This window comes from Mauremys mutica, chromosome 19, assembly GCF_020497125.1.
Source record: "Mauremys mutica isolate MM-2020 ecotype Southern chromosome 19, ASM2049712v1, whole genome shotgun sequence".
Classification (NCBI taxonomy): domain Eukaryota; kingdom Metazoa; phylum Chordata; order Testudines; family Geoemydidae; genus Mauremys; species Mauremys mutica.
The window spans coordinates 14,209,027-14,221,446 of NC_059090.1; the positions used below are offsets into that span (position 1 = coordinate 14,209,027).

Sequence of the window (12,420 nt, forward strand, 5' to 3'; positions counted from 1 at the left end):
GCCGGCTCGGCCTGGCCAATGGGATGCTGGCGGGCGGGGTTGGCGCGGCGGAGTGTTCTAGAAGGGCGGGGGGGGCTGATTCCGTCTCTGGTCCCGGCCTCGCTGCGGAGATGTCGGCGGTGAAGGCGCTCAACCCTAAGGCCGAGGTGGCGCGCGCCCAGGCGGCGCTGGCCGTGAACATCAGCGCGGCCCGGGGGCTGCAGGACGTGCTGCGGACCAACCTGGGCCCCAAGGGCACCATGAAGATGTGAGGGCCGGGGGCGGCCAGGCCGCGGGGCTGAGGCGGGCGGAGCGGTGAGGCCCGGGGGGGAGGGGAACGGGCGCCCTGGCGAGCCGCTCCCCGCGGTGACCGGCGGGTTCTCCGGTGGCGGCCCGAGGGGGCCCGAGCGTTGGAGACAAAGCCCGGGCGGCCATGCGGGCGCCGAGGCAGCCACGCGCGGGGGTTGGGCAACGCGCAGGCCCCCTGGGGAGCCGGGCCGCGCAGCCGCTGACGTTCCGCCTTGTCCCTCTCGCAGGCTGGTGTCTGGCGCTGGAGAGATCAAGCTGACCAAAGATGGCAACGTGCTGCTGCACGAGATGGTGAGTGCGCCCCTCTGCCCCGGGCCCAGCAGAACGGCGGGAAGGGGGCTTGGCGCGCAGTGGCTGAAGGCAGATGCTCGCTACGTCTCCTGGGTTAGCAACCAGAAAGGAAAGTTGCTAATTCCGTAGCAAAAAAATGTACCTGTTGCTCATTGGTTGGTCGTTTACCAAGCTGTTCTCTCTCTGACCTCAGAAAGGGTTAGATCTTTTATTCCTTGTCCTGCCTGTTACCCTTCAATACCCTGTTGTTTACCCCAAAAATATTTTGGTTCACCTAACGCTTCTGTCTCTCTCAAGTCCCAGTCTTGCATCTGATCAGGGAGAGGCCTGCATTTCTGTTGCAGACAGTAGGGCTCTTGGTAGATGTACATGCAGAATTGAGGCCAAATGGAGAAAGAATCATAGAATCTCAGGGTTGGAAGGGTCCTCAAGAGGTCATCTAGTCCAGCCCCCTGCTCAATGCAGGACCAATCCCCAAGGTACAGATATGATGATTTAAAAAAAATATGTACTAGGCTGCGTGGTGCGTGTGGCCCACATAGGGTGACCAGATAATAAGTGTGAAAAATCAGGACAGGGGTGAGAGGTAATAGGAGCCCATATTTAAAAAAAAAAAAAAAAACCCCAAATATCAGGACTGCCCCTATAAAATCGAGACATCTGGTCTCCCTAGGTCCATGTGTCAGTTTCCACTACACACAGATCCATACCTACACTGTAGTTTCCCTGCCACATGCTAGCTAAATGAATTATTACATCAATCTTTAATTGTGCTGTATTTTACATCATACTTTTAAATGCTGTCTCCTCTGTGCTTATATGCTTGGTCTACTCCATTAAGGTTAACTTTTCTGTGCTGCTTCTTAAAATATCCTTTTTTTTTCCTTCCCTGAGTCACTGTCAGGCATGTATACATGGTCCTTTTAGAATAACTTGGCTGATAAAGACTTCTTAATGTTTGAAGAAACCAGTGCCATGCTTTGGTTCTTTATTTTCATTACTTTTTTGGTCAAAACAAGAGTTATGCAAAGCCTATGACCACTATAGCTTGTTCTTTAAATGTGACTCTCTAATTAGATGGTGCTACTTTGAACTGATAAAAACAAAATCATTCAGATACACTATTGGTTATGAAAAGTAAGTACTGGCCAGATATAATTGTTAAATTGGTTTCAGATGAAGTAGCAGAGAGTCCTGTGGCACCTTATAGACTAACAGACGTATTGGAGCATGAGCTTTTGTGGGTGAATACCCACTTAGTCAGATGCATCCAACGAAGTGAGTATTCACCCACGAAAGCTCATGCTCCAATACGTCTGTTAGTCTATAAGGTGCCACAGGATTCTTTGCTGCTTTTATAGATCCAGACTAACATGGCTACCCCTCTGATACTTGGTTTCAGATGGTTATTCCTATAACAGTGCAACAAGATTTATTGTTCAGTGTCCTTTTTTGTTTGTTTTTGTTTAGCAAATACAACACCCAACAGCCTCCTTGATAGCAAAAGTAGCAACAGCACAGGATGACATCACTGGAGATGGTACCACTTCAAATGTTTTGATCATTGGAGAGCTGCTGAAGCAGGCAGACCTCTATATTTCCGAGGTCTGTATGAATTTTTTACTTTCATAAGAAAATGTGAACATTTTCCTTTGAGGCTGTTCAGCATCATTGCAGTTAATGTTTCATGTTCATAAAAGAAACTTCAGGTGTTACAGCTCTTCCGGAATGATCTTATTTGAAACACCTTTTATTGTGTGAATACATTGGGTAAAAACTAAGACAGATGTTAAACTAGCCAGGGTTGTATTATTACAAGTTGAAACCACCTATGATGGATGCAGCTTGTATCTACCATTTGTTTTTTACTTATTTCTAATTAGATTTAAAGCTCTTGTCTTCTAATCGTATGACACCAAGAGGCATCTTTCTAGAGTAAGGCGTCGTTGCTGGCAGTATATGTGCCGGGAGACTTAAGTTGATACCTTATTAATTCATGTTGCACAGTGAACACCCAAGTGTGCTTTGTAGTTCCCTTGGCTAGAACTCTGTGCTAGAGTAATCTGTTCTTTTCCTCTGCATTAGAAGGAGTGCCTTTCCTTTTACATGTATTCAGAAGGACAGTACATTTTTGTTTCCTCTCTGGTGCTTTAAGACTGAAGTAAGTTAGAATTTGCATGCTACAAAGTCATGGATGTTTGTGGTATCCGAAGTTTGGACATAACATTTCAAATCTTAACTTTTCAAGTAACACTAGTAAATAGAAGTTTTCCAGGTGTGAAAAAACATCCACTCATCATTCTGTTACTTAACTTATTTTAAAAATTAGGGCTTGCACCCTAGAATAGTCACCGAAGGATTTGAAGCCGCAAAGGAAAAAGCACTTGAAGTTTTGGAGAAAGTCAAAGTAACCAAGGAGATGGACAGGGAGACACTTGTGGATGTTGCAAGAACGTCCCTGCGTACTAAAGTTCATGCAGAACTTGCTGATATCTTAACAGAGGCAAGTGTGCTTATGTTGTCTGTCATCTTACCTTACTGTCCCATTGTGTCAGGAACTCCAGGTGTTCAGCTTGTTCTGTAACTATTTGGGGGAGGGGTGAGAATGTACAAAAGTTGGGGGAATACTGGCTGGGTTGCTTTTTTTGAAGAATGCATTGTTTTTTATGGAGGCACTCTCTTCTATTCCAGGCTGTAGTAGATGCTGTTTTGGCAATCAGAAAACCAGATGAGCCTATCGACCTCTATATGGTTGAGATTATGGAGATGAAGCACAAATCAGAAACTGAAACAGCGTAGGTAGCTATAAAATGTTGGTAATGCATTCTGTATCCATTAATCATAGCTTGAAACTTAATTGCTTTAAAACAGTTGAAGGTAGCTTTAGATAGTATGCCACCTCTGAGTCCCTTTGCCAATTTTTGTCAGTTTACAATTGCATTTTCCCATTTTTCTTACCCTTGTTTTGTTTGAAAAGAGGAAACTGACTCTGCAGGGGAAAACTACAAAACTGATTAATAGCAAAGTATTGTCAGAATTACCAAGTAAATTACAGGAAAAAAGCTATTTTTCAGTTTCTCTGTTATGCTAATCTTCTAACAGGCCAGGAGGGACTGGACACAAGTGAGACTAAATGATGTCCCTCTATGCTGGAGGATGACTGTATTCTTCTGATACTTTTCTGAACGCCATTATCGCTACACATTCATTTCAAGTATAAAATGTACATTAGGTACATCTGCTTTGTATAAACTTTAACTTTCAAAGATTGTTTTAAAACGGTTGTCAGTGTGAAAACCATGAAGCGTCTTACTCCTTTTTAACTATTCCATCTCTTTTGGAATGCAAGTTCACTTCCAGTATGGATGAAGTGGAAGTTTTAGGTAACTAATCAAAAATGCAAGGTGAACAGGAATCTAACTCTCCACCTTTTTGCATCTGAAGAAGTGGTTTTTTACCCATGAAAGCTTATGCCCAAATAAATCTGGTAGTCTTTAAGGCATTCCTTGTTGTCTCCGCCTTTTGTGATTCTAAAATATTGGCAGCACTGGGTGGCTTCTAATATGTCTCAAGTGTCCTCTTAAGTGAAGATATATAAAATCTTCTCGGAATTGTATATTAAGAGAATCATAATGCTTCAAAAATTTTTGGAATGCCTAAACTTTTTTTGTAATGTTTAACTTCAGTGGCATGGATGAATTCTGCATTGGCTTCTTCAGTAGCCAGTGCAGTCAGACACTATGCTAGAGTATATTTCCTTTTTGCTTTTTCCCAATGGTATGCTTTGTGTAAAGTTAGCATGTCCATACAAGTAGGATACATGATCCAATGAATTCTTAATATGATAGTATGATAGGTAATTTATGTTTAATCAACCATGATATTAGTTTTATGACTACATTTCAGGGAAACAGAAGTTTCCTACCCTGTGTATAAAAGATTTTTTTTATAGGTAATCTTACTGACTTTTTACAGGCTGATTAGAGGACTTGTTTTGGACCATGGTGCTCGTCATCCTGACATGAAGAAAAGAGTGGAAGATGCTTACATCCTTACTTGCAATGTATCACTAGAATATGAAAAAACGTAAGTAGTCACCAGTGAAACAAGGGAAGAAATATACCTGACTCTGGTAATGTGAATTAATATTTGCATATGTGTCTTAAACCTTTTAAGAGTATTAAGAATAATAAATATTTTTAGAATATCCCTTTATTTAACAACAAAAGTAGAACTAGCCTAGTTTTGTGTAAAAGGAGGAAATGAAGTCAAATGTTTCACTCCAAAGTAGTGGAGCGATGAATTGGTTATTGAGGTGGGCACATTAGCACAATAGTCCCTTCTGTTGGCTAATTGAATGACAGGAAGTCTCCCCTATGCCTCCAACACATCTTGCATTGCACAGTGAACACCCAAGTATACTTCATAGTTCCCTTGGTATGACTCTGTGCTGTGTCTCTGCAATGGAAGGAATTCTTTCCTTTTACATGTATTCAAAAGGACTGTAAATTTCGTAGTGCTGTACTATAATTTTAGCTATCGATGTCTTAACTGAAACACTTAATTTAAGTCCTCTTCTGATTTTAATATTCTGCTATTTTAACATTATAAAGCACTAGTAGTAATGTTGAACAATTTTTTTCTTTCAGAGAGGTGAGCTCAGGATTCTTTTATAAGAGTGCAGAAGAAAGAGAGAAATTAGTAAAAGCTGAAAGAAAATTCATTGAAGACAGAGTGAACAAAATCATAGATTTGAAAAAAAGAGTCTGTGGTGATTCAAATAAAGGATTTATTGTGATCAATCAAAAGGTGAGATAAATGAGAATACCAGGTAACTGAAAAAATTACCTAAAAATGTTAGTATTCTTGGCAGGCCTGATGCTTTTTCTGTTAACTGTATAGGTTTCTTAAGACAAACCTTAGTCAGTCTTGGTCAGCCGCATGTTTTCAGATACATGTGCATAGCTTCCACTTACTTCAGTATGAACTGAATGTAGAATTTGGTATTTAGCGCTGGACTGAATCTATTTTTAGTTTTTCCTAATATGTACTTCTCTCTTTGGTTATAGGGAATTGACCCATTTTCCTTGGATGCACTTGCAAAAGAAGGAATAGTAGCTTTGCGCAGAGCAAAAAGGAGGAACATGGAGAGGTCAGTTCTTGAGGAAGGAATAGAGATTTTGTGTTAACTTTCACAATCCATTCTTAGTTTATTACATGGTTTTTCTTTCAAAACTGAAGTAAAATATCCTTTTAGTTCAAGCACATACACTTCCTACAGGAATAAAAACAGTCAGTTCAGTATAAGTCATGGAGAATCCTGACATGAGACTAAAACTTTTCAGTAAGCTTTCAACTCAGAGTAGTGTAGAAGAGGCTTGAATGGTTTTAAACTCAAACACTAGGAAATAATCACCTGAATAAACAATCCTTAATATCTTGAGATAAAGTCTCAATGATGTGAAAAACATCTTCACTCAGGACCATTCAGGCAACTAAGATTCCCTAGCTTATTTTCACTTACATTTATTTTAAAAAAACGTAACAAAGTGTTTTATGTACATCCTTTTTCAGATTGACCCTTGCTTGTGGTGGCATGGCTATGAATTCTGTGGATGACCTCAGTGCTGACTGTTTGGGGCATGCTGGTCTTGTCTACGAGTATGTACTGGTGCGTAAGGCCTTGAGTTTGTAACCAAGGCTAAATTTGATATTCCACTGGCTCCTATCTGGTCTGCAGCAATCTTTTCAGTTCAGGCTTTGTTGATTCTGCTACTTCTAAACATATGGAGGTCTTTGCCTACATTTAGGCTCCCATGAGAATTCATTTAGATGTTTGAGAGCAGTAATGGAAGTCTCATAAAAAGTCAATGGGACTTCTTCTCGTCGTTTCTCCTTGTCATGTGTAAACATTTTGCCTAGATGTTGGTACTGCAACTAGAATGTTTTGGGGGTCAATAATAAAATTGAACCAAAGACAACACAGAATAAACTTGTTCTCTATTTAAGGCTGAAATGTAATTGTTCATATTCCTTCTCAGCTTCAGAGGGTGAGGAGAGAAACGTCTCCCTTTCTATCTCTCCTCCCTTCCTGAAAGGTCCAGTACAAAATTTAATTATCTGAATAAACTCGTGTTGACGTCAGTCTTAAAATACTCAGATGCACCATTGTTAAATATTTTTCCATTTAGCGCTTTACGTGGGAGTTTTTCTTACGCAAAAATGTGATATTAGAAACTTGCTGCTTATTGGCATATAGGGTGAAGAGAAGTTTACCTTCATTGAGAAATGTGACAACCCTCGCTCTGTTACCCTGTTGATCAGAGGGCCAAATAAACATACACTCATGCAAATCAAGGATGCAATAAGAGATGGGCTACGTGCTGTCAAAAACGCTATTGAGGATGGTAAGTCTCCTGGTGCTTATTACTACATATAAAGAAGTCTTATGAGGCACATCTTGAAATACGCAAAATATACCTGCCAATGCACAGCTGTGTGCCTGTATTTTTCTATGGATAAATTGTTAGCACAGTGTCATTATAAACTACTAAAGCATACTTCTACTTGCAGTGTTCCCAGTGTCTTGGTGTTTTTTAAGGTGGGTATTTAGGAAAGATGGACACGCACGTTTGTTCAGTTATTGTAACTTCAGTTATATGTTAGGTGACCATTAAAAGCCTCATGTTGCCTTCCTCCAAGAAAGGGAAGAAGTATTATTAAATGTTAACAGTAAGTTAAGTGCTGCAGTTAAAGTTGCTGGGAAACTCTGTTAGTACAAGATGCTCTAATCACTACAGGGAAAATTATTAAAACTTTAGATCTAATTTAAAGTCAATGCTTGTGGAAGCGGGGAGAATAAAAAAATACATGCTCATAGCTGCAAGGTGTATGTCTACATTTGCAGCAGCATATAGAATACAAAGACTGCACACCCAGCTTGCACAAGTATAAAGAGCAGTGTAGACGGTGAAGCACTGCTTGGCTGAGTAGAGACATGCCAGAACCCTAGATCATATACTCTGCATGGATCTCTACACGCAGTGCCTCCCATGTCTAGACTGTTTTTATCTATGTAGTGTCCCACTACTTCCCTGCAACAGTGAAAGGCTCCAGCAGTGGGGAAAAGCGCTGGCAGGCATTTTCAGCTGCAAAGAAAGACTTTGGCAGCTCCCGTCTGCTGCTCTTCTTTCCCACCCCCTGGTGTAGCTCTTTTCACTGCTGTGCATAGCTATATGTACCCTACATGCCACTGAAAGCATAGAGGAGGGCTAGGAAAGGCTTGTTCTCCAGTCATGTAAAGGTTTATTACTCTGCATTGTCAGTCTGGTGTTCCTGCTGGGAAGTATCATTAGAATAGCATTTCTTATCAGTGGAAATAATGAACCAATAACTTGTTTTTCAGAAGTCTGTTTAAAATATCTTGAATTAGATGTATGGTGTTTCAAAAACTTGAGTTTTATTCTGAGAAAATTGCAGAATTGGTACTTCTCTTAGTCCAATCTCCATTTCAGAGGGAAGGAAAAAACATCTAGAAGAGCCACTTTTTTAATCTAAAAATGACACATGAGAACTGCAAACGATTGATGTAAAAACCTTTTACTATATGTAGACTTTGTGCTTTTTTTAAATTACTTCATGTAATACTAATAATCTCAGCTTGTGTAGAATATTATTTGTCTACAGTTGGCCTAAAACATAACTGTTGTCAATACTTTTGATAGCTGGCCAGTCCGTAAGACTTTTACTATTGGCATGTTTCACTGAATATGGTAGAAACATCCAGGCTTTAGTTTTAACTTCCTAGCTTTCTTTCCACCCAATAAAAGCTTGGTGCTCTTTACTACAGTCAGTAAATCTTAACTGACCTCTTTGCCTCGGTGGGAGCTTCATGACCACTAGCTTAAATTATGTAGTCTAATTGTTTGTTTGATATGGCTGTACACTAGCACGTCTCATCTCTTACAGGATGTGTAGTTGCAGGAGCTGGTGCATTAGAAGTGGCAATAGCTGCTGCTCTTGTGAAACATAAGCCAAATGTAAAAGGAAGAGCCCAGTTTGGAGTTCAAGCCTTTGCTGATGCTCTGCTCATAATTCCCAAGGTATAAAATTACTCCTGGTTAAAATAATAGTTTGAGCAGTTATAACGTGTAGAAAATTGTACATGTCTTAGCCGTAGTCCACGTCGCTGAAGAGCCTTTTGCCAGAGGATAGGCATGAGTAATAAATGTCTTGAACTGAAGACAAGGATGGTATATCAGAGGTAGGGAAACTATTGCCTGCGGACCATGCCTGGCCCCTGATCTGCTGTTCCCCCTCCAGCCTCAGCTCACCGTGCCACTGGCGCAATGCTCTGGGCAGCAGGCCTGCAAGCTCTTGCCAGGCAGTGCAGCTGCACAGCTGCGACCTGACCTAGTGCTCTGTGCTGTGCAGCGGCATGGCTGCCTGTCCTGGCGCTCTGGGCGGCACCGCTGTAGCGCTGCCAGCCACTGGTGCTCCAGGCAGTGTGGTAAGGGGGCAGGAAGCGGGGGGGCTGGATAGAGGGCTGGGGAGTTCGGGGTAGGGTACAGGGGGGTTGAATGGGAGCAGTCAGGAAGGAGAAGGGGGGGTTGGATGGGGCAGTCAGGGACAGGAGTTCCAGGGGGGGTTGGATGGGGCAGGCACAGCAACCCTGGCTGTTTGAGGAGGCCTAGCCTACCCTGACTGGCTCTCCATACCATTGTGCAAACCCAATGTGGCCCTAAAAAGTTTGCCCGCCCCGATGTATATCCTTCCTCATTTTTGTATGAGTTATGCCGGCAGGGGGATGTGTTCGGAGCTATGGTAAGACTAACAGTTAATGATGCATCGTCTGTAGATGGTTTCATGGCTTTAAGTTTAATACATAAAACATGCTTTCCTCCCCCCCCCCCCACAAGGTTCTTGCTCAGAACTCTGGCTATGACCCCCAGGAAACACTAGTGAAAGTTCTTGCCGAATATGCAGAATCTGGACAACTTATTGGAGTTGATCTGAACACTGGTAAGAAACTTTAAAATAAGTTCATCATACAATTGGGGTTAAATAATTTATGTACAGCAAGTCCTTCATGCTTTAGCTTCCAAAGATGTTTCAGGACTGGTGGACTTTTGTGGTAAGACCTGGCAGTTTTTCAATGAGCAGCTTCTTTAGTTGATTAGATTGCTAGAAGAATACTTCACTCATGATGATCACTACTTAACTTCAACATAGCTTTATGCAAGAGAATTAACTGACTTGGTGAGCCACTATTCCCCATTTGGAGGCTCAGAGACTCATTTACAAAATGTATTTTTTCATTGTTACACATATGGGCACACAAATGTGAAGGCCAATGTTTAGTATGAAGTAGAAGATACTTTGGTTTGCCTCTTGGTAGCAGCAGCATTTTGCCAAAAGCTGGGAATGGGTGACAGGGGATGGATCACTTGATGATTACCTGTTCTGTTCATTCCCTCTGGGGCATCTGGCATTGGCCACTGTCGGAAGACAGGATACTGGGCTAGATAGACCTGTTCTTATGTTATGGGGGGGCATGTTAATATTGTGATTTCCTACTATCTGTAACAAGATTTTGAACTATATTAATAAAATGCTAAAATGTATCAATTGTCTACAAGGGGATTTATTTTGCATTCCCAGGTGAACCAATGGTGGCGGCAGCAGCTGGAATTTGGGATAATTATAATGTCAAAAAACAACTACTTCATTCATGGTAAAAAAATTTTGTAATTTTAAACTAGAATAGGCTTCCATTGCTAATGGTCAAATTTAATGGATTGCTATGGGATGGGTTAATCTTTACAGAAATATTATCTAAATGTACAGTGTAGAAATAAAAACATGCAAGTACAATAGTTATATAAAAATGACTAGTCTTGATATCTCTTTCACCTCTGTCCTCTATAGAGAAATCAAACTTCTTAAATAAGCCCCAGATTGGCTTTTAAGAACTTACAGAATGACACTTCAGCTGGTACATGAGTTTTTAAACAAGTTAGTGAATGTAGAACCATAATCTACAGAGTGGGTGTGTATGAGGTGGGGACTGAGTGGGGAGATGTATGCATTTGGTACTCTTGTTTGGATGAACTGTAGAACAATGCAGAAGTTTTGACCATCAATGTTTTGATCTTTCTAGCACGGTGATCGCTAGCAACATTCTTTTGGTTGATGAAATTATGCGAGCTGGAATGTCGTCTCTCAAAGGTTGAATTGAATCTGCCCTCGACTGTCATGGTAGCCTTCAGTAGGGAGATGCCCCTACAAAGTAACTTCAAAAAAAAAAAAAAATCCAGCTAACGGCATTATTTTCTCCAGCTTCCAATGGATTTTCACAGTAACAGAAGTAGCTCTCTTTGAAGTAAACATGGCCACTCTCAAACATTAGCACCTATTCAAAGATTAGGTTCTAAAATCAGTTATTTATTTTTTTCTTAATTGCACTGAAATTTACAACTTGCAGTCTTTTTACCCAATAAACAGTTCTGCTCTGTGCTTATCTTGTAATGGTGTCAGTTACTTAACATCTGTTTTGGTTGGGATAGCTAATGTTCTGGGACAAGTCAATGTAGTTATGTAATTGTCAACTGGGAGGAAATGTCACTTTCTCAGAATTCACTCATCTGTACGCCACCTTTCTGGATATTGCTAGAATACCCCAGGCAGGGATGACTTTCTGTGGCTCATGTACTCATGCAGATTGGATTGCACCAAACTCTTTGTAGGTTGAAAGATTTGCGTGGGGGGAGAGTCTCCACAGGGGTTGTGAAGAATACCTGTTGTCTGGGAGGCAGTATGTTTTAATGTGTGGGACACTGGACTGGGTGGGAGTCAGACCTGGATTCTTTTCCTAGCTATGGTGCTGATTTACGGCAATTATGTCACCTATGCATCAGTTTCCCTATCTTCAAAGTGTGTGTGGGGGGTAAACAAACACCTTCATTTGTAAAGTGATATGAGATCTATAGGCATAATTCTTACTTCTAATTTTAATTAGCAATGTATAATGGTGATCTACAATCCAGTGTGATTTAAAATAGTCCACAAACTTGCTGGCAAGTTCCTAGAGTATTGTTTTGATTTTTATTGGCAGCATCTGATAACTCAGATGTGACTTCACCAATGATATAAGCTGCTTTAGCAGCAGATTGAGGCTTCAGCGGGAGGGATGGACAGGAACTGTTTGACAATAGTCAAACTTTGAACCAGACCCAGCTACAATTCCATCAAAACTTCAAGTATGTGAACAACCAGTTGGGTTCTGGTTTCCTGATATCATTGGACCCTACCACTGGTAATGTAGATTCTTACTTCAGTTACCTGCCTGTTCTGTTTTCCACATTACAAAACTTCTTGCTTCAGTCTTGCATGCCTTTTGGTTGTAATGGTGATCAAGAAATGTTTAACTTCTCCCAACTGTAGCCATGCTTACTGACTTCTCCATTCTACTATCTTTTTTTTTTTTTACTATTACATCTGTGTTTTTCTGAATATGGGCATTGGTCTTTACGCACCCAAATGTCCCAAAACACGGAGCATCCATGAACAAGGAATACAGAGTAAAAGCAAAGTCCTGAAATGATATCTTAAACACCACAGTCATATATCACTACCTGAAGAATCAGTCTTTGGAGAGTTGAGTTAGAAAGCAAACCTCTGTTGTAATCCCTGTGTATGTAAGAGCTCTCAAAGGTTCTAAAACTGCAAAATTTCCTCTGCAGAAAATCTCAACATATTTCAGTAAGAGTAGGTTCAAGATATTCCTCCATAAAGAATTTTTTATCTGCAAGTTGAAACACTTTCTCTCTTCTTGACTGGGGC

The 12,420-nt window shown here is 41.0% G+C and overlaps 1 protein-coding gene and 3 non-coding genes across 4 annotated transcripts; all 4 read left to right on the top strand.

Annotated features, from left to right (window-relative positions):
- Positions 1-53: 53 nt before the first annotated feature.
- On the top strand, positions 54-11,094 carry CCT6A (chaperonin containing TCP1 subunit 6A). Its single transcript, XM_044993694.1, has 14 exons — positions 54-247; positions 516-579; positions 2,050-2,184; positions 2,909-3,082; positions 3,271-3,374; positions 4,555-4,665; positions 5,229-5,388; positions 5,649-5,731; positions 6,154-6,250; positions 6,839-6,986; positions 8,548-8,681; positions 9,498-9,600; positions 10,240-10,312; positions 10,739-11,094. Exons 1-14 carry the CDS (start codon positions 111-113, stop codon positions 10,809-10,811), a joined length of 1,596 nt encoding a protein of 531 aa, XP_044849629.1. The 5' UTR covers positions 54-110; the 3' UTR covers positions 10,812-11,094.
- Positions 2,579-2,710, top strand: LOC123353324. Its single transcript, XR_006574466.1, has one exon. It is a non-coding gene; the product is annotated as a small nucleolar RNA SNORA22 (small nucleolar RNA).
- LOC123353323 lies at positions 4,268-4,403 on the top strand. The gene has a single exon (XR_006574465.1). It is a non-coding gene; the product is annotated as a small nucleolar RNA SNORA15 (small nucleolar RNA).
- On the top strand, positions 4,977-5,091 carry LOC123353326. Its single transcript, XR_006574467.1, has one exon. It is a non-coding gene; the product is annotated as a small nucleolar RNA SNORA22 (small nucleolar RNA).
- Positions 11,095-12,420: the final 1,326 nt, after the last annotated feature.

Excerpts from the sequence above, each read along its gene's own strand:
- CCT6A (XM_044993694.1), top strand. The coding sequence starts at position 111 with ATGTCGGCGGTGAAGGCGCTCAACCCTAAGGCCGAGGTGGCGCGCGCC. Across the intron at positions 248-515 it reads CCCAAGGGCACCATGAAGAT|GCTGGTGTCTGGCGCTGGAG; the intron begins GTGAGGGCCGGG and ends TCCCTCTCGCAG. Across the intron at positions 6,987-8,547 it reads CAAAAACGCTATTGAGGATG|GATGTGTAGTTGCAGGAGCT; the intron begins GTAAGTCTCCTG and ends CATCTCTTACAG.